This window comes from Colobus angolensis, unplaced genomic scaffold (assembly GCF_000951035.1).
Source record: "Colobus angolensis palliatus isolate OR3802 unplaced genomic scaffold, Cang.pa_1.0 Scaffold207, whole genome shotgun sequence".
In the NCBI taxonomy this organism is placed as follows: domain Eukaryota; kingdom Metazoa; phylum Chordata; class Mammalia; order Primates; family Cercopithecidae; genus Colobus; species Colobus angolensis.
This window is the reverse complement of record NW_012115233.1, coordinates 6,030,269-6,054,508: the sequence shown is the minus strand read 5'-3', so window position 1 is coordinate 6,054,508 and position 24,240 is coordinate 6,030,269. Positions and strand designations below refer to the sequence as shown.

Here is a 24,240-nt window from a genome sequence, read left to right as displayed (position 1 = left end):
GCCTAGCATTCAAACCAGAGTTTATATTCCAGCCATGGTCAGCAATTCATACTCAGTGAACAGTGTTAGCTGAAGTTCCAGAAACCCAATTATTCTCCACAGTGTTGTTCAGGACTTGAAGCAGATAACAATGTCCTTTCTATCCTTGGCTATCTACCTGTTCACATCAAAGAATCCATCACATTCTAGAGTGGCCCATCCAGCATGTTGATAATGGACAGCTCCTGGAATTTGATTTTTACAATCACTCAGTAATGCCTCCTTCTCAGTACGCGGCTGGGTTTTACATTTATCTTGCTTTTCACATCTTGTTGAAAATTATTTTCAGTCCCCAGAGACCTAGATCGACGCATATTCTGAGTCTCTAAAAGAGATCTGAGACCAGGAGACAGCTCCAGATACCTGTCAGCCCAGTGCCGGGGGCAGGTTTCTGTCTGTGAAGTGGAGAGGCTCTTTGGGTTTCTTTGTTGGGCATCAGGTGCCCATAGCTAGGGCAGCTGTGGAAGTGTCAGCGTCCTCCCTGAGAGGAACCCCTGCTCCGGTGGCTCCTCAGTCCTTCCATCAGTATGCTGTAAAGCAGCCACGTGGTAATGGGTGTGGACTGTTACCATGACTACTCCACTAGAAAGTGCCATCACCAAAGAATTAGATTCTGGAACAGGATGTCACTGTTAGAATGGAAATATAGCCCGTATATATTCAGCTACAAAGTCATAAAGCCTAAATGTCATTGATTCCATAACTTAATACTATCAGTTTAATTTTCAGACTGATTAAACCTGAAGTGTAAAATTAAATCCTATAAAATAGGAGGGTTATAATGAGTGCTCATTGGTATTCAGGCAGTTGCTGAGCTGGGAGTATCGAATGGGAGTCTCTCTCTTTCCTGCCTAAGAAGCCTCTGCTCAGACCAGCCCTTGCCCGCCAGTTTGGCATTGACTTTCAGCCTAGTTGCTGATAGGACTGGACATCTTTGCTTTCACTTGCCCAAAGTGAGAGAGACAGGCCGACAGTTTCCAAGTGAGTCAACAACAGAAAAACAGAGAATTTTTCATTGGCAAACTTACTGTATTCTTCCCCTCACTTAAGCCGGAGTAGTGTTTTCCCATCGCGCTCTTCGCTCTAGCTCTGGTGTCCTCCCAGGCTCTGTGCCGCTGTTGCCAGCATATCAACCTCTCTGCGTCCTTTGGGTCTAAGTTGTATTGGCCTGAACAAGTTTTTCAGATCCCAAAGTTAATAATGATACTGTGCACCACGGAGTGCAGAAAGCGCATGCGTTCACTTGATCATCCCCCCACTGCGGGCGCGGCAGATGGGGACCCGCGTTTCGCTGCTCAGACTCTCCCCACTGTTGCTTCCTTGTATGTTTCCTCTTCTCCCTCTAGACAGCGGTTTCTTCAGAGACAAAGATGCTGTCTGGTTCCCGGCACCAGTTTGCCCACTTCCTTATATGCAGTGGTTGTGGAGTCACCATTGCCTCCGACTGCTCCAGGCCTTAGGGAGAGGACCTCGATGGCCCCAGGCTCACGTCCACTCGGCAGTCTTCAGCTTCTCCCACCCACAGGCTCCTTCCAGGGCCTCACCATGAGTGTCATCCCGAGTTGCTTGGTCATGTTGCCAGCTTTATGCAAAAACAGGCTCATGCTGGTCATATTATAAACTCAGTAGAATCTCATGAACAGGGACTTGATTTTGATCTGTCTCTCTCAGGACCTGGAAATGGCCACCACAGTTGCTGTTCAGTGGCATTTAGGTAGACGTGGATGCAAATAGCATTTCACATCTCCCTATAGATCACTTTCTCTTTCTTGGGTTTTAGTTGAGCTTCCTAGACAAGTACAATGGCTTATTTTTATTTTGTTTTAATCTATTTTCTGAAGTAACCTTTGGAAACATCAGAAGCTACTCTCCATCGACCTGGACAAGGTGGTGTTACCCAACTTTCGATCAAATCGCCCTCAAGTGAGGCCCTTGTCCCCTGGAGAGAGCGGCGCCTGGGACATTCCTGGAGGTGAGTTCTCGGGTGCTTTGTTACTGTGCTCAGTCATCCTGTATTTTGTTCAAAGGAGTCTCCCTCCCCCAGGAGGCGGGCCAGACTCTTCCTGTCTCTGCCTTCCTGGGAGCTGTGGTGGCCTTGGCTCTTGGCGTCTTCTGTGGCACAGACCAGCACGACCAAGGGCAGACCTGAGAGATTAAGGGATTGTTGTTTCCCTTAGAAAATGCTACCTAGATTTTCACATTGGAATTTCTTTTACAACGACCGGGTGATCTACTTAAAAATGTTCAAAGTAACTTGCACGCTCTTTATGAAAGTTCTGCCAGCCACCTATTATGTCCCTCACAGGACGCCTGTCTGCTGGTTTGGGTCCCAGCCAGTGGCAGCAGCCGCCCTGGCTCCCAGCTCTCAGCCCACAAGGCCCTTCCAGTTCTCTGCCCTGCTCCCACTGGGAGGGGCTTGACTGAGCTGGGGCGGTCTCATCCTGTCTGTCCCTGCGGGGATCCGACAGACTCTGAGGGCGACTCGATAGCCTGCCTGGGGCAGGTTCTTCTCCACTACCCAAGGCAGTTAGTACCAGGCGTTTCCAGCAGAACCTGGGCAGGTCTTTTGCTCTAGAGTCCCCTGTACTCTTCCAAAGAGTTTACAGCTATCAAGGGGAGTTTCTCTGGGTTCCAGGAATTGTCCAGAAATGGGATCAGGAAGGGGCACCCTTGTCGTGCAGTCCAGGCCTGGACACTGCGTGGTGGTGGTGGTGCCAGGGTCCTGAGGGCCTTGTGCGTAGGTCACGGGGTGCGCTGAGGGTAAATTCCAGAGCCCTTAGCATTGCCCAGTCAATCGTATTGACATTCTGAACCGGGGTCTTCTGATGGCCTCTCCTGGTTTTCAGCCACACGTCTCCTCCATGGAGGGCTTCCCCCAAAGGCGGGGCACTGCCAGAGGTGCTTCTTCCGCCACGTCTCCTTTCTTCTCCTCCCACTCAGCTGGAACCACAGGCCCCTCCTTCTCCCCTGGATAGAGACGTGCCCATCTTCCCTTGTTTTTAGGGAAACACAGAGCGCCTCTGGGCCTCCCTTCAGTAGGTTGTGACGGAAGCAGAGCTGGGCCTGATCATCCACCTGTGGGGAGCCCAGGGAGGAGGGGCAGGAGAGAGCCCACTGAGCCCTCTACCCCGCCAGGAAGTGGCTTCTCCACGGACTGAAACATGACTGCTCTTTGCTCTCATCCACTGTTTACTGATGGCCTGGGTTACTTTAGCTAAGGCTTAAAAATGAGGTATGCCCTGCAAGCCCAGCGAGTGAAATTAGCTCGCATTTAGTTTCTGATGAATCCAGCTGTCATGGAAAAAGGCTGTCATGGTAGCTCTGTGGCGTTCCTGCCTGTTCACCATCTGTCCTCTTGCAGGGATCATGCCTGGCCGCTACAACCAGGAGGTGGGCCAGACCATTCCTGTCTTTGCCTTCCTGGGAGCCATGGTGGTCCTGGCCTTCTTTGTGGTACAAATCAACAAGGCCAAGAGCAGGCCGAAGCGGAGGAAGCCCAGGGTGAAGCGCCCGCAGCTCATGCAGCAGGTTCACCCGCCAAAGACCCCTTCGGTGTGACCGGCAGCCTGGCTGACCGTGAGGGCCAGAGAGAGCCTTCACGGACGGCGCTGGTGGGTGAGCTGAGCTGTGGTGACGGTTTAAAAGGGATCTAGTTTCCAGCTGCAGGTTTGTTAGAGTCTGTTCTACATGGGCTTGCCCTCCTGTGATGGGCAGAGGCTCCTGGTACATCGAGAAGAATCCTGTGGGTCCCGTCCCGTCAGGAGGGACTCAGAGGCTCTGCCGCCAGTGAGACTTCCCACCGGGCAGCTACGCGCACCAAAGACTCGGGAGAACCTGGAAAGGCTGTCTGGGGTCTTCTGACTGGAGGGGAAAGATGTACTTTCCAAACAAATGATACAACCCTGACCAAGCTAAAATACGCTTGTTAAAGGCTATTTTCTATATTTATTGTTGGGAAAAGTCACTTTAAAGACTTGAGCTATTTGGAAGCAAAACTATTTTTTTTGTCAGTGGAATGCGGTTTTTTTACTATTCCATCATGAGGAACAACATAGATTCCATGATCTTTTTAATGATAGGACAGACTGAGATTTGAAGGAAACGTACACAAATCTGTGAAACATAGACCTTTGCTTTATTTTTGTAAGTGTCACCTGCCACCATGTTTTGTAATTTGAGGTCTTGATTTCACCATTGTCGGTGAAGAAAATTTTCAATAAATATGTATTACCCGTCTGAAGCTTAAAGATACTGTGTAACGGACTCTTTCTACTTGTCCCATTTCTCTTTGATGACAGTCTGGAATGGGTTCTGAATCAACCTGCTAAGTTTGTTTTTATTGAGACACAATTCACATAACATTCTCCACTTTGTAGTGTAGAGCTCAGTGGTTTTTGGTGCACTCACAAGGCTGTGCAGTTTCCAGAACATTTTCATCACCCCAGAGAAAACCCCACTCCCACCCCAAGTCACCCCCATTCATCCCCTGCCCCCAGGTCGCCGGCAGCCGGGCTGCTCTGTCTGTGGATTGGCCGGTCCTGGACATGTCCTTTCAATGGGATCGCACAGTACAGAGTCCTTGGCATCTGACTCTTTTCACTCCGTGTCATGTTGTCGGGGTTCATTGACCAGCGCTGTAGCAGGTATTCAGACGCATTCCTCCTTGTGGCTGAGCAGTGTCCTGTGGGGTGGCTAGACCAGTTGTGTTTCTCTCTTCCTCAGCTGGTGGACATTTGTGTGTTCCCACTTTTTGGCCACTGTGAACAGCGCTGCTCTGAGTATTTGTGTACAGGGGTTTGTGCAAATGTAGTTTTTTGTTTTTTGTTTCTTTTTTTCTGTTGGGAGTGTACCTAGGTATGAAATACTTCTTTGTGTTTAAGTTTTTGAGGAGCTCCCAAAGCCGCTGCACCATCTTGCATTCGTGCCAGCAGCGTGCGAGAGCTCCACTTTCTCCACATCCTCGTCAGCACCTGCAGTTCCCCGTCTTGTAGATGCTAGCCGTCCTCGTGGGTGTGCAGTGCTGTCTCACTGCAGCTTTCACTTGCACCTCCCTCAAGACATAACAATGTTGCGTGTCTTTTCATGTGTTTATTGCCCATTTGTCTGTCTCCCTTGCAGAAATGTCTGTTCAGAGCCTCTGTCCATATTTTAATTGGGTTGTGTTTTTATTGAATTGTAGGAGTTCTTAGACGAGTCCCTTATCAGCAGTGTAACTTGCAGATACTGTCTCTTGTTCTTTGGCCTTTCACTCTCTTGATGCCATCCTTTGAAATAGAAAAGGTTTTCATCTTGAAGTCCATTTTTTCTGTTTTTTTCTTTGGTTGCTTGTGCATTAGGGGTCATATCCAAGAAAGCATTGCCTGATCCCAGACAGCCTGTTAATCTTTGATCCCCACCTGAACAGGGTGCTGTATGCTGACTGGCCGAGCACCAGTCCACACAGCAAAGGTGAGGGTGACTGGGAAGGAGGGCAGAGGCTGTGCAGGGTGCTGCTGAGGTCATGGGCAGAGAACATCCTGGCCCACACAGGGGAGGAGCCGTGGGGCCATCTGTCCATTGTGATTCTTTTCGTCCCTGGCAGGTCACGTGCTCACCTTGCGGCTATCACTGCACTCTGCTGTCGGTGCTTCAAGAATCCGAATGTGTTGCTGAGGTCCCGTGAGGCATTCGTTCCTGGGCGAAGGGTGTAGGGCCTCACAAGCAGTCCGAGGGCTGCAAGCATCTGGCACTCAGGAGCCCTGCCGTCCTTAGTAGGTGGCTGTGACTCTGAGCCACTCTCCTTATCCACACAGGGGTCTTCCATGCTGTTGGCTCTGGAGCCTCTCGGCTCACAGGTCTCCACAGGTGCAGGCTGCTCACCGTCTGGTGCTCAGGACCATAAAGGACAGGGTTATGTTACAGGTTTCGCCTCGAACCACGAGGTGAGGACGCTTTCTGTCCAGTTGCTGGAATGATGTCGTGAAGAGCTGTGTGCCAGGCATGCTGTGCTAGTTATAACACGTGTTTTTGTTTCATTCCCCACACACTGTAAGGTGGGCATCACTGGGCCCGCCACACAGGTGAAACGGAAGCCTGGAGATCGCTCATCGCCTTGTCTGGTCATATGACTAGTAGCCAAGGCAGAATTTGAACTCAGGTTGCCCTCCGTTCCAAAACCTGTGTACTTAACCCATGTTCTCTCCTGCTGGTGTCTGTGTGATGCCCCATGTCTGTCTCTCCCTAAAGGGACAGTGACACACCAACAGGATACCCAGATGCTGGGGGGCCTTGGGACAGAGTCTGAGAGGATTGAGTGAAGGAGCAGGTGAGGGTGAGCCTGGAGAGAGAATGCCCTGGTGAAGAGTTTAGGTAGAAAGGGGATTAGGTCTCCGGGAGGAACCAGATCCATGTGGTCTGCTGAGGTGACTGGGTCTGGCATTCAGATGTGCCACCCAACAGAAGAGGCCGTGGAGGGACGCCCCCCTTGCTGGGGGCAGCCGTGGGATTCCGGGGTCTGCCTTGGAGGTCCTGGAGAGGATGTCATGGCCCTGGCCCTAGACTCAAGCTGCCTGGGTCCAGTTCAGCCCGGCCACGCCTGCCGTGGGCCCTAGCCAGGGGCCTCCACACCACCGAGTGCTGTGTGTTGGGGGTGTGGTGTCACCCAGGCCATGTGCTTAGCCGCGTGCCTGACAGCCAGTGCTGATGTCAGCCATTACAGGGACACACGTGCCTGGAGGTTGAGGCCACGTTCTGTCATCTGGGACCACTCATGTGGTCCTGGGCTGGGCCAACTACCACTTCGAAAGGATTCCTTTTTGCCTGTGGCATAGACTCTCATTGTCCTAGTGAACAGCTACATCTTTTTAACAAGCCAGAAGAGGCCAGCTGGCAATGGCTCTGCCTGTATCCCAGCACTGGGTGGCCGAAGCAGGAGGATCACTGGAGGCTAGCCTGGCCAACATAAGCAAGACTCTGTCTCTACCAAAAAAAACAAAAAACAAAAAAGACCAACCAGCCACAACCACAGATACACCTGGGGTTCACAGGGGGCCTGGGGACCCTGAGTGGCGTCAGGTATCATCCTTCGCCCTGGCTGTCTCTGGAGACTCACGCAGTGGCCCCAACTACAGGAATCTTTAAGATGAGATGCTAATAGTGACTCCCCCTTTGGCCCCCTCCCCTGTACAGGACACTCAAGTTTAGATCTTCCTTTGCACACACACTTGTCCTTTCCGTGCAGAGCGTGTCCCACATACGATGGCTCCAAGGAGACCTCCTGGGAAAGCCACGCACAGTAGGTGAGCCTGGCGCACAGTGACGGCCCTGGACGGCCCTGGGACCTGCTGAGCCCTCATCTCTGTGCCTCAGGCCAATGGTTTGTGGACATGATCCTGCCCAGGGCTCTCAGATCCATTTTTCAGGAGAAACCCCAGGTCTGGCCTAGGCCTGAGCTCTGAAGCCCTCAGTGCCAGGCTACCTCCCTCCCGCGGCAGGGGAGGGTGCTGCCTACTGGAAATAACGCGAGGGTGAACTTAGATTTTGATTTCACGGGACACAAAATATAGAGTCAAGGATATGCAAAAGGTTTGTCTCCCTTTTTATATACAGATTAGATAGACGTTTCTAGAGAAATATTGAAATTCTTCATTAAAAACATGACTGGTGCCACCCCCTTAATTGGATATTAACTCATGGAATATTGGTTTCATTTGCTGGTAACAAGGAGGCATTGCAGGTGAGTGTCCTAGAAATCCAGATCCCTGGCCTCACCCCAGCTTGAGTAGATCATCTGTTCCTTGGGAAGGGACTAGGAATCTCTTTCAAAAGCTCTCCAGAGCAAACAGCTACCGGAGCTGTGCCCCAACAGTCCCTAAGCCTCTGCCCAAGAGAACTGAAAACAAGCTGTTCAAAGACCTCCGTGTGGAAGTTCCCACCTGCACTATTCGCAGTAGCCAGAAGGTGGGGCCAGCCCACACGCCCAGCAGTGATGGCCACATGGACAAAGGTGGCCTCTCCGTGCCATTGAACATGGCCATACAAAGAAACGAAGTTCTCACACATGCTCCCCAGTAGGGGAGCCCCAAGAACACGCTGAGTAAAAGAAGCCAGACCAGAAGGCCACATCATGTATGATGAAATATCCACAGTAAACAGATTGCACAAAAACAGGAAGTCGATCGTTGGTTGCCAGGAGCTGGGGGAAGGGATGTGCCTTTGGGGCTGTTGAAAATGTTCTGGAATTAGATAGTGGTGATACTGGCACAACACTGTGAGTACTTAAAGCCACTGGACTGCACTCTAAAATGGTAAGCCCCAGATGGAGTTAAAGTGAATGTTATCTCATGTTAACTCTAACATACACGCTCCCTCCGCAGGAGATTCTTGTCTTTTTTTTTTTTTTTTTGAGATGGAATCTTGCTCATCGTCCAGGTGGAGTGCAGTGGCGTGATCTCGGCTCTGCAAGCTCCGCCTCCCGGGTTTACACCATTCTCCTGTCTCAGCCTCCCGAGTAGCTGGGACTACAGGCGTCTGCCACCGCGCCCGGCTAATTTTTTGTATTTTTAGCAGAGACGGGGTTTCACCGTGTTAGCCAAGATGGTCTCGATCGCCTGACCTTGTGATCCGCCCACCTCGGCCTCCCAAAGTGCTGGGATTACAGGCGTGAACCACCGCGCCCGGCCTGGAGATTCTTGTCAACAGGCAGCCCCCTTGGGAGCCCTGGCTTAGAACCTGGAAGAGGTTCTTGGGCCCTTCTGACCCCCAGTGTCAGTGTGGACCCAAGGGGTCAGAACCCCATGGATGAAGACCCTGTGGGCTCAGCCCTGGCACCATGCCCTCCTCCCTGCCCTCTGCCCCCAGCCCTGTGTTGGCTGCTGACCGACCCCCGCTGCACCCCCTGTGTTTCCTCCATTGGACACAGTGGCAGGAGGAGAGTGAGCCTGAAGCATGCTTGCTTTCACTCCCACAGTTCACCCCCTGACTGCTTTACCCAGAGCGGGTCTCCTGACTGCAGCTCTGGAGACAGCCCCCAGGCAGGGACTGCAGGATGTGACAAGGCCTGTGCCCTGTGGCTGTGTCCCCTGAGGGACCCAGCTTCTGCTGCTGAGCCCAGAGGGAGCCCATAGGCCTGTCCTCTCAGAGCTGCCCAAGGGTCGGAATTCAGGATGCGGGTGTGTGGGGGTCCTACTGCCACCTGGAAAAACTACCACAAATTCAGTGGCTTAAAACATATTTGTGCTCCTAGGGTTCCAGAGGGTGGAAGTGCAAATTCAGGCTCACTGGCCTAAAATCAAGGTGTTGGCAGGGCTGCTTCCTTCCTGAAGCCACGGGTGACAACCCATTTCCCGGCCTTTCCCAGCATCCGGTGGCCCCTCCTCCCTCTTCCAAGCACAGGCATCTAGCCTCTGCTGCTGTCTCCACGCCACTGCCTCCTCTCTGACCTCTGGCCCCTCCTGCATTCATGTTAGAAGGACACTGATTACATACAGAGCCCACCTGGGTAGCCCAGGGTCCCTCCCCACAAGGTCCCCAATCTCACCTGTGAAGCCCCTTTTTGCCATGTGGGGTAACATACAGGGCCTGGAGGTTGGGATGAGGACACCTTTGAGGCCATCGTTTCACCAACCACAAGCGGTTTCTCTATCCCTGTGACATCTGTCTCCCATCCCAGGACTTTGGGCCTGTGACATCTGTCTCCTATCCCAGGGTCCCTGGTAATTGCTGCAGGTAGGGTCCCTCCGCCATCTGAGAAGGTAGACGCCAGCTCTGCTCCAACATACTGGGCTTGCTGAGCTGCTTACTAAGCAGCCTTGGCGAGCCAGCCCCGGGGCTGAGAGCTTCGGAGAAAGGAGGGGCTTCAGTCTCGGGGACAGCAGGGTCAGCCGGAGGCCCTAAAAACTGGGTTTTCTACCCTCACAGCACGGTAGACCCTCCTGAGGGAGCTTCGTAGAAATTCTGACTGCCCGTAATCCCAGCACTTTGGGACGCCGAAGCAGGCAGATCACCTGAAGTCCGGAGTTCGAGACCAGCCTGGCCAACATGGTGAAACCACATCTTTACCAAAAATACAAAAATTAGCTGGGCATGGTGGTGCACATCTGCAATCCCAGCTACTTGGGAGGCTGAGGCAGGGGCATGGCTTGAACCCAGGAGGCAGAGGCTGCTGTGAGCCGAGATCGTGCCACTGCACACCAGCCCGGGCAACAGAGTGAGACTCTTGTCTCAAAAAAAAAAAAAAAAAAAAAAAAAAAGTTCTGACGCCTAGTGCCACCCCGGGCCAGTTTAATGTGCAGCTCTGCGGGTGTGCCTGGCATCTGGAGTGTGAAAAGTCCCAAGACAGTTCTTGTGCAGCTAAGGTTCAGGATACCGTTCTAGAAGCTCCAAATAGTGCCCAGGTGAAAACGGAAATTTGGATAATGGAGTATGGCACACACTTCTTTTCCAACCTCAGCAGCTGCCACGTGCCACTCCTGTGCTTTGCGCATCTTCCACGGGCCCCTCCTGACGGCCCCAGAGAGCAGGCGCCTGGGTCCTCCCATTTCACAGGTGACCCGAGTGAGGCTCAGGCCTGAGACCCCAGAGCCAGGGAGACGATACCGTGTGCTGCAGCCGGCTAGCTCCTGAGGCCTGCCCTTACCTGTTCTCTGGAATTTTCTGGGTTTGTTTCTGTTTTGTTTGGTTTGGTTTTTGAGATGGAGTTTCACTCTTGTCGCCCAGGCTAGAATGCAATGGTACGATCTCGGCTCACTGCAACCTCCACCTCCCGGGTTCAGGTGATTCTCCTGCCTCAGCCTTCTGAGTAGCTGGGATTTCAGGTGCCCGCCACTATGCCCAGCTAATATTTGTCGTTTTAGTAGAGACAGGAGTTTCGCCATGTTGGCCAGGTTGGCCTTGAACTCCTGATCTCAGGTGATCTGCCCGCCTCTGTGTGAGCCATCGGGCCTCTCCAGCATTTTCTATCAGACATGAGCAGAAAGGTCTGAGGAAACGATCAGAGTCCACTTTGTTGTGAAAGTTCCTAAGCCTGTCACCTGACATGGGCTCTGAGGGAGAAAGGGAGGGGTCCTCAGGAGCTCCCTTGGTGGGGTGGGTCCCCACACCACAGGGGAGAGAGGCCACCCTGTGCTGGGCTTTCCTGTGCAGGGTGCAGGGTGGGCCACAGCCGGCAGCATCCACACGGGCACCTCTGTGTGACCTCCTCGTGCTCCTGCTGTACTGGAGCCAATGTCAGGTCTGGGTGGGCCGCCCACCCGCCCACCGGCTGCAGATGGGGCCCAGCAGGGAAAGGTCACGCAGCCCTGTGAGGCCGGCAGAGAGTGGATATCAAAGCTCCTCCGAATTAAGAGGTTTTCCCATTGCCTGGAATTTCACAGCCCAGTGGCCAATTTCTAAGTCATGCACGTTAATGGACCGCTAATGAGGGACCCACCAGCAGGGACAGGGAAATGTCCCCCCAGCCCGAAGTGGAGATTAAGGACTACAAAGCCCCCAGCCGCGATGAAGGGCCCTTCATCTCCTTTCTCAGGAGGCTGGATTTGGGGGCAGTGGGACTGACTTGGCCTCTGTGGCAGGCCGGGGAGAGCTGTGTGAATACTCCGTGTGGCCCCCACCCTCTCACAGCCTGGGCAGTGCACGGGCCCTGCCTGCAGTGTCACCTGCAGCCCCCGCCTTCCCTGCTGTGTCCAGTGCCATCTCCACACGGTTTAGTGACCCTCCAGCAAGTGGGACACAGTTTAAGCCTTTTCCCAGCTCAGCGTTGACCTAGGTTTCTAGCCTAGTGAACCCCAGTCCCCTGGGGCCCTTCCCGGGAGCACTGGCTCATGCACCTGCCACTGGAGTCTCCACTTCCCAGAACATCCTCCCAGCCCTTCACCAATGGTGCACAGACATCCCCTCAGCCCCCACACCTTCTCCAGGAAGCCCCTCCAGATTCACCTTCATTCTTGGGTACCATAGTCCAGTCCTTCTCCCATTGGGCTGGGGTGGCTTGTCTCATCGTGAGCTCCCCACGGGACCGTCCCCTTCTCTGGAGGAGCCTTCTCTTTCACCTTTGAGCTCCAGTGCCTGCATACAGTAGGTGCTCAATCAGTGTTTGTTGAATGACTGATGAGAACTCAAACAGATCTCAGATGTGAGGGGTGTAATGGGCTGAATGGTGGCCCCCAGTAGACATATTTATGCCATGTCCTGGAGCCTGCGACTGTTACCTTATTTGGAAAAAGGGTCTTTGCAGATATAATTAAGGATCTTGACATGGGATCATCTTGGATTATCCGGGTGGGCCTTCCTGAAAAGAGAAGACCGAGGAGAAAGCTTGGGAAGATGATGCTGGCAGAGACGGCAGCGATGCAGTCACAAGCCAGGGAGTGCCTGAGCCCCCAGGAGCTGGAAGAGGCAGGAAGGATCCTCCCTCCATGGCATCCAGAGGGAGCATGTCCCCATTTATACCTCGACCAGCTTCTGGCCTCCAAGAGCGTAACAGAGTAACTTTCTGTTGTTCTAAGCCCAAGTCTGTGTTGGCAGCCTCAGGAGCCTAATACAGGGGAACAATCAAACGACGCTCCCTTTCCTCTCTTTTCTGGCATCTGTGTTTTCATTCATTCATTCTCGCACACACTCACTCATTCAGGCACTGTCAGAATCCGTGTGTGGCCATGGGACATTGCAGCCTCTGAAAGGAGCCTGACTCAGGGTGAATCCCCCAGCCTTGTTGCTTGTCAGCTACGTGCTCCACCTGCCTGAGCCTAGGTCCTGCTTGGTGCGGGGTGGGAGTTGGGGGGAACAGTGGGGACACCCGCTTGGGAATCCGCGCGACCTTATCCAGGCCGGGTTCTCAGCAGCACACTTAAGCAGCGGTGGTGTCAATGCCATCCGAGTCACTGTCCAGCCTCGAGCTCCGGGACTGCAATCCCGGCTCCCTCTACTTGCCGCTGCTGAGAAGCCAGCCACCGACTCTGCTGGTTGGGCATTCATGGAGCAGCCGTTTGTGAGCCATAGAGGTTGGAACCTGCCTGCTCATCAGAAGGTGACAGGAGTCAGGGGGTTGAGACCGTTAGAAACCACATCAAAAAGAAGCCTTTGGGGATGATCTGGTGTGGGACAGATAAGGACTGATTAGATGCAGCGGGGGAATCTGGGCATTGAAAATGTTTCACTGAAAGCAGTGCTTCTCAACGAGAGGCCGAACCAGCAGCATTGGAGTCACCTGGGAACCCGTTAGAAAGGCAGGTGCCCAGGCCCCGCCCCGGAGCTACTCAGTCAGAAACACGGGTTGGGGCCTGGTCATCTGTTTGAACAAGCCCTCCGACGGATTCTGATGCAAACTGGAGTTTAAGAATGCGGGTGAGAAGGAGCCTGGGTTCCAGGAATAAACAGTCAGATTCCAGATCTGACCTGGATGTGCCAGCATTTTCCGGAATGGGGCCGTCTCGGATAGTCTGCCCCCTTAGCTAACCACGTATCAGTTTGGAGACATGTCTCACTACTCAAGCATGGCCTAGGGACCAGCAGCTGCCGCCTCCTCCAAGCTTTCAACAAGCCCCGTGGGTGACTCGTGTGCATGGGATTAGCTCTCAGGCACACCTGCTGGAGGTGGGTGGAGGAGGTAAAGGAAACCACCTTGGAGGCAGCACCTGCAGACGGTGGAGCCTGTTCCACAGATGAGGAGGCTGGGCTCAGTGCGCTTTTCACACCCCTTCCCTTGGGCTGGGGGCCTCAGAGAGGCATCTGAGGATGGAGGTGCTGCAGAAGCTGCCATGAGATCATGGTGCCTGCTCCCCTGCCCCATGTTGCTACTAGCTGAGCTCCCTGTCACCCTCCAGGGCAGCTGAGAAAGCTCCACCCCTGGGGCTGGGCTTGCAGGGGGCTGGAGAGAGGCAGGAGTCTTAAGCCTTCCTTGCTCAGGTCAGAAGTCTCAGAAGCTGCAAATTCTTTGGACCCATGGCCCTGACCACTTGTTGCTGTCCTCTTAGGTGTGGAGGGGCCTGACCCTGACACATACTAGCCAGGGCTCCTTTAATTAATGACTCACCCACCCCTGCAAGCTAGAATCTTCCTTCTCCCACCCCTCTGGCCCCAGGAAATGCAGCTGAGTCACCTGGAGTGAGCCCGAGTCCCATCCCCGACAGCCAAGGACTGTCTGGCACCTTAAAGGTTGGATTTGGTGGTAAGGACCAGGGACTGGGGCTCTGTACAGAAGTGTGGCTGGAAGCAAAAGAGGTGGATGGGAATGAGGGGAGAGAGGATTGACGGGGATGAGGAAGGTTGGGGGTTTGGGAGAAAAGAGAGGGGGGGAAGGGGTGAGGTTGCTTTGGGGTCTAGTGGGAGGGCAGGAGTGAGAATAATGTAGGTAGGAAATGGGGGAGAGGAAGGGGGACCAGCAGTCACGGGCAGATGCATGCAGCACCCTTTGGAAAGGGGGAGCCGATGCCAAGGAAGCAGGCAAGAGCGGCTCAGGGAGCTCTCATTGAGTTGGGGAGAGAAATAAGGATACCCAGAACTTAGGGAGGGAAGAAAGCGTGAAGATCATGCTTTCTCTTCACCCTTCTGCTGCCTCTAGCCATGGAGGGACAGACCCCAGGAAGCAGAGGCCTTCCAGAAAAGCCTCACCCTGCCGCGGCCGCTGCCACTCTGTCCTCAATGGGTGCTGTCTTCATCCTCATGAAGTCCGCGCTGGGAGCTGGCCTGCTCAACTTCCCCTGGGCCTTCTCCAAAGCGGGCGGCGTGGTCCCTGCCTTCCTGGTGGAGCTGGTAAGTCCCCGGGAAGTGAGTCCAGGGGACGGGTACGAGGCGGCTTTGGCTTTTCTGGGTGGGGTTCTCTGCATTGCTTCTGCGGAGTTGCGTGTCCTGTAAGCTATAGCTTCGGGGTTTTTTTTGTTTTTTTTTTTCCTGAGACAGAGTCTTGCTCTGTCGCCCAGGCTGGAGTGTAATGGCCAGATCTCAGCTCACTGCAAGCTCCGCCTCCCGGGTTCACGCCATTCTCCTGCCTGAGCCTCCCGAGTAGCTGGGACTACAGGCGCCAGCCACCACGCCCGGCTAGTTTTTTGTATTTTTTAGTAGAGACGGGATTTCACCGTGTTAGCCAGGATGGTCTCGATCTCCTGACCTCGTGATTCGCCCGTCTCGGCCTCCCAAAGTGCTGGGATTACAGGCTTGAGCCACCGCGCCCGGCCACTTCAGGGTTTTAACTGCTATCCTGCTCAGCTAATGAGGGGAGAAGATAATCCCACTGTAGCCCTGGGGCGAGAATATCCCCTCTGGGCCCCGGTGATGTCTGATAGACAGCTCCTGGGATGGAGCTAGAGGCGTCGCAGCTCCGTCTGTGAACTGGACATTTCACCCAGGAAGGAGCCTCTCTGAGCACCCTGCCTGGTCAGCTGCTCTTTCTTGCCTGCTGGTCTCAGCTCAAAAACTAAAGCTGGGCCAGGCATGGTGGCTCACGCCTGTAATCACAGCCCTTTGGGAGGCCAAGGTGGACGGATTAGCTAAGCTCAGGAGTTCAAGACTAGGCTGGCCAACATGGTGAAATCCTGTCTCTACTGAAAATAAAAAAATTAGCCGGGTATGGTGGTGGGCACCTATTGATCCAAGCTACTCAGGAGGCTGAGTGAGGAGAATCGCTTAAACCTGGGAGGCAGAGGTTGCAGTGAGCTGAGATTGTGCCACTGCACTCCAGCCTGGGCGACAGAGTGAGACTCCGTCTCAAACAAAAACAAAGCTGGACTCCTGTGTGCAGATTGAGCTGTTAACGGGTGTGACACCCCCATACTCCCCACGTAGAGCCAGGCCAGCCTTGCTTGGTGTCGGATGTTCGGCTCTCCTGCCTGCCAGGTGCAGAGCCGGGATTCCCTTACAGGGAAGCGCGGACGCCGTGCTCTTTTTGCTGTGGGAGAGCCACTCATGAGCACAGCTTTATTTTGTAAGATGCTCTTCCCCTGGCTGATGGAAGGAATTGCTGCATTTTGTGGTAAGCTCTTTGGCAGGTTTTATCTCACATGTTTTATAGCGGCTGGTGGATAATGGCTGAGTTCCAGCTGTGTGCCCTGAGGCTCTTCGTGTCTGTTTGGAAACTGCAGTGTCGGGTGTAACCCATGCCACCGCTGGCATTGGCGAGCGCCTGCCCTGTGCCTGGCCTAGGATGGACGAGGCAGTGCGGTCCCTGTCCTCATGGAGCTTTGTTCTAACGGGAGGTCAGACAAGATGCATGTCATCAGCTTCAGATGGTGGATCGTGCCGGGAGGGTCATGTGTCGCTGGGGATGGCGGGATGATACGACACAGTGTGGTCAGAAGCCTCTCACAGGAGGTGACCTTTGCACCGAGCCCCATTGGAAATGGTAAGAGCTTCCTGAGGTGCATGTGAGGGGGCGGCATTCCTGTGTTCGGACTAGTGCGTCAGGAAGGCTGCCGTTACGGCAATGAGGGAGAAACCGGATCTCAAGCCACAGAAGGCCCAGGGTGAGGCAGTCGGGGCTTGGGGGTAGGGTCGTGGCCAATCCCTGGGTAGCAGGAATGGCCATGAGCCAGAGAGGGGGATCCGTGCTCCGTGAGCACTATGCAGGCATTTCCTGCAGATCTTGCTGAAATCAGACGCTGGCCCTGCAGGGGTGGATAGACCTGAGACTGCATTTGTGACTTGGCTCTGGGCGAACGGCTGTTTTGTTTTGCTCAGGATGAGCTTGAGATCTCTTCGCTCAGCAGACTTGAGAAGGGAACCTGGACATGAATAAATGGAAACTCATGGCAGAGTAGAGGAGCCAGGCTGGCTCTTGACAAGCTCCCGCCACTCCAAGTTGTTCCTTTAGCCTCCAGGGCTGCTGGGGAGATGGAGGTGGGGCTGGGGTGATGTCACTGAACGACGGAAGATTTGGGGGAGGCTGCTTCCCTCCACTTAGCTTGTGAGGCTTCTGCATGGGGAGCATTTAAACGTGAAGTCAGTGGGCAGAGGTTGGAAGCCTGACTCGTTAGGGTTGGAGGTTTAGTGACATTTGATGAAAACAGTCTCGGGCCATACCACCCTGAACGCACCCGATCTCATCTGATCTCAGCAGCTAAGCAGGGTCAGGCCTGATTCGTACTTAGATGGGAGACGTTTGATGAAAATGGACAAACCCCCTGTTGGGAGCTGTGGAGGGGCTGGGTCTGGCATGGTGGCCGGGGCTCCTTGTGGTTCTGCTGCCCGGAGGCTCAGTCCCTCTTGTGGTGACCCTATCCTCCAGGAATGGCTCACCGGTGAGGCTCCCTGCACCCACCCACACCTTCCCCTGCCTCTTTTTTTTTTTTTTCCTTTCTTTCTTTTTTGAGGGTCTCACTCTTGCCCAGGCTGGAGTGCAATGGCGTGATCTCAGCTCACTGCAACCTCTGCCTCCCAGGTTCAAGCAATTCTCCTGCCTCAGCCTCCCTCCCAAGTAGCTGGAATTACAGGCATGTGCTACTATGCCTGGCTAGTTTTTTGCGTTTTTAGTACAGATGGGGTTTCACTGTGTTGGCCAGGATAGTCTCGACCTCCTGACCTCATGTGATCCACCCGCCTCAGACTCCCAAAGTGCTGGGATTACAGGCATGAACCACTGCGCCCGGCTCCCCTGCCTTTCAACCACAGCTGTTTTCTGAGTGTCTGCATTTGTCAGGTCCTTCTCTGGGGCAAAATAGAAAAAAGGACACTGCCCAGTCTTCACGGAGCTTAGAGCCTGGGTGAGAGGGCGTTGGAGAAATCCCTCAATATTTTAGAGTTGGATGTGTCTATTTCCTGGGGCTGCTGTAACATATTACCACAAGAAGGAGGGCTTCAAACACTGGAAACATATTTTCTCACAGTTCTGGAGGTCCGAAGTCTGACACGAAGGTGTCAGCAGGGCCTCGCTCCCTCCAAAGGCCCTTCTAGCTCCTGGTGGCTCCAGGTGCTCCTTGGCTTTGTGGCCGCGTGACTCCAATCTCTGCCTCCTCCTCCTCTGTCTCTACAAGGACACCTCATTGGGTTGAGGACCCACCAGATCCAAGATGACCTCACCTCAAGATCCTTAATGACATAGACAAAACCCTTTTTCACTTAGATTTTCCTTGTGGACATCTGCAAAAACTGTTTCCAATAAGCCACATTCACAGACTTGAGGGATTAGATGTGGAATGCTCGACCACCACGCTTGGCTAATCGTGATCTATTCAGACAGTGGCCTGTTAGCAGAAAACAGAAGCAAGCTGCTTGTGTGCACGCGGATCCATCACGCGTGGTGGAGTGGGAGGAGCTGGGAATTAAGTAAATGTAGAAAATACTAGACCAGTGGGGATGGGAAGGAGACAGAAAGGGGACTCGTGGGACCGTCCAGGGTGTGGTGATGTTCTGCCTGTGGGTAGAGGTTTGGCTGGCACGTGTGCATTGTACATCTTCCAGCAATACACTTAAGATTTTGTGCATTTTATATGTAAATTTTCACCCCACAAGGGAAAAGGCCTGTGAACGAACAAACGTCAAGCTCTAATGCATGGTAGGCACGGCAGAGTATTCCACGGTACGTACACCGGGATCTGCAACTTGCTTCAAAATGCTAATCCATTAAGATGGATGGATGGCCGCACAGAGGCCTGGGTGGAAGGGTAGAGAAGTCAAAGCAAGTACAGTGAGCCGTCATGGGGAAGTCGGGTGGTTACCCACAGGGGGTGTTCACTGTAACATTCTTGCAACTTTCCTGTATATCTGAATTTTTTTTTTTTTTTGAGACGGAGTCTCGCTCTGTCCCCACTCTCAGCTCGGCTCGATTTCGGCTCACTGCAACCTCCACCTCTCGGGTTCAAGTGATTTTCCTGCCTCAGCCTCCCAAGTAGCTGGAATTACAGGCATGTGCCACCATGCCTGGCTAAGTTTTGTATTTTTAGTAGAGATGGGGTTTCACCATGTTGGCCAGGCTGGTCTCAAACTCCCAACCTCGGGTGATCCGCCCACCTTGGCCTCCTGAAGTGCTGAGATCACAGGCATGAGTCATAGCACCTGGCCTGAAAATTTTTTATAATTTTGGAAAAAGATTTTAAAAATACAAAAGGCCGGGCGCGGTGGCTCACACCTGTAATCCCAGCACTTTGGGAGGCCAAGGCGGGTGGATCATGAGGTCAGGAGATCGAGACCATCCTGGTTAACACTGTGAAACCCCATCTCTACTAAAAAATACAAGAAAATTAGCCAGGTGTGGTGGTGGGTGCCTGTATTCCCAGCTAGTCAGGAGGCTGAGGCAGGAGAATGGCTTGAACCCAGGAAGCAGAGCTTGCAGTGAGCCGAGATTGCGCCACTGCACTCCAGCCTGGGCGACCGAGTGAGACTCCGTCTCAAAAAATAATAATAAATAAATAAAAATACAAAAAAACAATTAGCTGGGTGTGATAGCATGTCCCAGCTACTCAGGAGACTGAAGCAGAATTGCTTGAACTCAGCAGGTGGAGGTTATAGTGAGCTGAGGTCACCATGGCACTGCAGCCTGGGTGACAGCTAGACTCCGTCCCCCAAAAAATTAAATTAATTAATTAATTAATTTAAGCTGAAATGGAACACCATTTGTTTCTTTTGCTTGCTTTTTTTTTTTTTTTTAGAGGCAGAGTCTTTCTCTATCCCCCAAACTGGAGTACAGTGGCACAATTTGGCTCACTGCAACCTCTGCCTCCCAGATTCAAGCAATTCTGCTGCTTCAGCCTCATGAGTAGCTGGGACTACAGGCACCACCTGCCACCATGCTCGGCTAATTTTTGTATTTTTAGTAGACAGGGTTTCTCCATGTTGGCCAGGCTGGTCTCGAACTCCTGACCTCAGGTGATCCACCCACCTCAGCCCCTGAAAGTGCTGGGATTACAGGCATGAGCCGCTGTGCCCAGCCGGGACACCATTTCTGGAGCACTCACGTGCTGAGCCAAGTGTGTCACAGGCCTTGTTCAGTCCTGACCTGTCATAGCACCCCTGCAGGGGGGGCAGTGCTACCCCCCTTTCACAAATGGAAAAGCAGAGGTTGCCAGCCTGCCTCACGCCACACAGCAGGTGAGCAGTGGTTAGAACCTGAGCCCAGCTGTGCCTGCTCCGTCTCGTATTCCAAGCCACCATGCCTACTGCCTCTCTACCCACAGCCCAGGCAGTTTCAGGAGAGGAATTTAAACTCTGCGTTTCTGATGTCTCATCTGTCCGACTGGGGCAGGATGGTCTCAGATTCCCAAGTTCACATCCTAGAGCCAGTGAGGCTGCCAGAATCAGCCTGCTCTGCAGCTCAGATTGCAGGATAGATGGGGTGGGGGGTGGGTGTGCAGGGACACTGTTGGTAGAACACCTCCCATGCTGGCAGCAGCCCTGGCCTCTGTGGACAAGAAGCCATGTGGAGAGTGTGTCTGAGGGGTGGTTGACTGGGGGTGGGTGGGCTGTGGGCACACCCCAGTTCCAGGTCCTGGTCCTGCTCCGCAGGTCTCCTTGGTCTTCCTGGTCAGCGGGTTGGTGATCCTGGGCTATGCTGCTGCTGTCAGTGGCCAGGCCACCTACCAGGGCGTGGTCAGGGGGCTCTGTGGCCCCGCCATCGGGAAGCTGTGTGAGGCCTGCTTCCTTGTCAACCTGCTCATGATCTCCGTGGCCTTCCTCAGGGTGATCGGGGACCAGCTGGAGAAGCGTAAGTACTTCTGTGGGACTTGGGGTGGCCCAGGGTACTGGACCTCTAATGACCTCTTGGGGTTTCCAGTTGATGAGCAGGACGTGGGGCACTGGCCTGGGCCCTGAGGGACAGCAGAGGCTGAAACCACACTCTTGTTCCTAACATGGTGGGGAAGGGAGGCTCAGCATGGATGGTCACCACTGGGGTGAGAGTCATGGGCACACAAGTGCATGAGAGAGGTTGTGGCTGCAATTAGGATGTCCATTGGAGATAAGTCGTTTCACAGATGAGGAAATGGAGCCACCAGTAAGCAGCTCCTTCTGAGAGAGAATCAGTAACACCTTTGACTTTGGGATGGCTGTGGCTCTCAGCCCTCACGGAGACTCTGCTTCTAGTTCCCGACTAAGATTTTCCCTCGAAGCACTGCTTTAGCTGCATCTTACCAACTTTGGGATGTCCTATTTTCATTTTCATTTGACTCATTTCTCATGAACGGAAAACGTAAAATATTTGCTAATTTTCACTGTGGTTTCTTTGACTCATGAGATGTTTAGAGTTGTGTTTAATTGCCACCTGGGGAGTTTTTTTAGATTCCTTCCTGGTTCCTACCTTAATTCGCATCATGGTCAGGGAATCTGTCATTTCTGTCTTTTGAGATCCACTGAGACTTGCTCTGTAGTCCAGCACATGGTCTGGCTGTCTTGGAGAACATTTTGTGTGCTCTTCAAAGAATGTGTACTCTGCAGTTGCTGGGCACGGTGTGCTGGCAATGTCCATTAGGTCAAGGCAGTCAACAGCTGTGTTCAGATCTCCCATAGCAACCATATTAATCTTTATTCTGTTCCTAAGAAAAGGATGTTAAAGGATGTTAAAATTGCCAGCTGTGATTGCAGATTAGCCTGTTCTGTCAAGCTTCATGCTTCATGGTCTTTGAAACTCGATCCTTTTATTGTTACGAAGTATTCTTTATCTCTGGCATTAAATCTGTCTTCTCTACTATTAATGTAGCCACTCTAGCATCCTTAAGACTAGTGTTTGTATAGAAGTTAGTTCTTTTCTCATTCTTCTACTTAGAATCTAACTGTGACTTGGGTTTGTTTTGTTTTGTTTTGTTTTTTGTTTGTTTTTTAACGTGTTTATAATTCCTTTTTGCAACACCAGCCTGAGAATGGCTTGGGATTTTAAAATGCATTTCTTGTAGAAAGCATATGGTAGGGTCTTGCTTTTTTATCCAGCTTGACAGTCTCAGTCTTCTGATTGGAATGTTTAGACTTCTAATTGGAGTGTGATTGTTGATAGGGTGACATTTAGTCGACCATTTTGCCGTGTGTGTGTTCTGTGTGTCTCTTGATCCATGAAGCAAAAGGCCCCTGACTGGGGAGGGGGATATTGAGATTGAAGGCTGCTGTGTCTTGGTAAACACTATCTTATACCAAAAATAAGTGAGATTGGCATATCTAAACCTCTTAATGGGTAAGTGGGCACAAAAACATCCTGCCCACTAGTGGCAAGTAGAGTTCATCTGTAGTTTCAACTCCAGTGAACTGGTAGTGTTGCTGTGTTAAGAGGGATTCCGAGCCTCACTGGGAACAGAGCCCCCTGACTAGTCAGAGGACGGGTGAGGATATGGGCCACCCCAGGTCTGGGTGGATTGACTGTGGTGGAGAGAGCGTTCTTGTGTATATCTGGTTAGATATTTGAGGATGCCTCTCTGTAGGGAAGGCCAAGCTTCTGAGAGGGAGTGCTAGATAGAGGTTAGAGTGCTTGGGGGAGTCATGGCATGAGGTGCAAATGGCCGTGTCTTTGGTGCCAGAGATCTCAAGCATCCAAGAACACTAGGTTTAGGAAGGAGCTGGTGTAGTCCTGCTGTTGGCCCCGAGGATCCTGGCTATGGGAGGTCCAGATGCAGACAAAGGGCCGGCCGCATCCCACGCTGCCTGGGTCTAAAACCCGCTCACGATCTCGCTGCAGTCCTGGGGCGTGTGCATTCCCTTGGTGTCTCTGGCTGTCCCACGTGGATGCTGCTGTGACCACCTGCTTGTGGAACCTTCCCCTTCATCATTTTGTACACATGAGCTGTTCTCACATGCATTCATTTTTCACACGGCTCCCCTTGTTGAGTGAGATCAAAGAAGCATATATGACACCTCAGTGCCAACGACCCCCGAAACAAATGAAGACATCTCAAGCTGCTCAGCCTCCCACCTCCAGTGGTCGCAGGGGCCACCTCACCCACCCAGGTGGTTCCCAGTAGGTCCCACCTCCAGCCACCCTCCCACTCTCCTGTGCTTCCCCTCCCCCATCTGTCTTGCCTCTTAGAGGGGTTCCAAATCATTCATCCCACTGTGGCAGAAAAAAAATGGCCCCAGATTCTCTGGTGTTCTTTCCATGGAGAGGTTAGCGGAGCTTGTGTCCCTTGCCTTTGAATTAGGTGTGCCTGGATGGCTTTGTCCAGCAGTGTGTGGTAAATGGGACACTGCGCCAGTGCTGGGCCTGGCCTTTAAGAGGACAGGCAGCTTCTGCTTCTGTCTCTGGGATCCCTCAGCTGCCACGGAAGAAGTTGGAGGCACCTGCTAGAAGGCCCATGTGGAGAGACTCCCAGACCTCAGGGAAGGCCCAGGTGTACCCACCAGGCACCAGGTGTTGAGGGGAGCCATCAAGGGCCCTCCAGACCAGCCCCACTGCCAGCCAGAGACCCCCAAGCAACCCCAGCCAATCCTATATGGAGGATGGGCTGGACCGGCCCTGAATGAATTCTCTACCTACAAGATACAACTTGTTGTAATAAAGTGGTTCTAAGCCACTGCGTTTGGGGTCATGTGTTTTGCTGCAACCATGGGAACCTGCTATTCTGATGGACAGCAGCCTGGCGCTGCCTGTACAGTGACCAAAAACCTACTTCACACCCCCATTTGACCCCAGATACTGTTGAGTTCCTGAGCAAAACAAAAAGAGGCTTTCACCAGAATGTAAGGGGCATCTCCGCATCTCGGGCCTTAGAGCAGTGCTGGCCTTGGGGAAGGAGCTCGATTTTGTTCCTGTGTGGGGCACGTGACCTGTCTCCATCTCACTTGTCATCCGATCCCTGGGCTCCTGGGGCTGACTGAGGGTGGATGTCCAACCCCACTCAGGGTTGAAAGGCCAGGCAGGAGCCAAGAACCCACGGCGTTTGTGCTCTGTGGCTCAGCTCTCCCCGTGTCTCTGGCAGTGTGTGACTCCCTCCTGTCGGGCACCCCGCCCGCCCCGCAGCCGTGGTACACAGACCAGCGCTTTACCCTGCCCCTGCTCTCCGCGCTGGTCATCCTGCCCCTATCTACCCCAAGGGAGATCGCCTTCCAGAAATACACAAGGTAAGGGCTGGGGACGCTGCCCAGTGGGGGCCCCCACCTTGCTGAGTGTTTGTGTCAGGGTGTCTGTCCATCTGGGGTCAGAGGAGCTGGGGGATTGGCCTTCCCATTTGGAGAAGGGGAAAACAATACGGAATTATGCAAGTAAAATGTTTTCCCGATGGAAAATACAGACGAGCCAGAAAAAGAAAATGACCCGTAACAACATCAGTGCTACTCCCGGTTTCATTGTTGGACTTTTTGCACGTGGGCTCAGAGAGAGAGAGA

General features: G+C 53.1%; 2 protein-coding genes across 3 annotated transcripts in view; both read left to right on the top strand.

Annotated features, from left to right (window-relative positions):
- MBTPS1 (membrane-bound transcription factor peptidase, site 1) overlaps positions 1-4,286 on the top strand; it is a 64,255-nt gene extending 59,969 nt beyond the window's left edge. For both annotated transcript variants that reach the window (XM_011942185.1, XM_011942186.1), the window contains 2 exons: positions 1,881-2,011; positions 3,401-4,286. In XM_011942185.1, coding sequence (XP_011797575.1) covers positions 1,881-2,011; positions 3,401-3,597 — 328 coding nt within the window. In that variant the 3' untranslated portion in view covers positions 3,598-4,286. The remainder of the gene's footprint in view (positions 1-1,880; positions 2,012-3,400) is intronic.
- Positions 4,287-14,577: 10,291 nt separating this feature from the next.
- Positions 14,578-24,240, top strand: part of SLC38A8 (solute carrier family 38, member 8) — a 33,236-nt gene continuing 23,573 nt past the window's right edge. The window contains exons 1-3 of the mRNA XM_011942184.1: positions 14,578-14,766; positions 20,446-20,644; positions 23,835-23,976. Coding sequence (XP_011797574.1) covers positions 14,578-14,766; positions 20,446-20,644; positions 23,835-23,976 — 530 coding nt within the window. The remainder of the gene's footprint in view (positions 14,767-20,445; positions 20,645-23,834; positions 23,977-24,240) is intronic.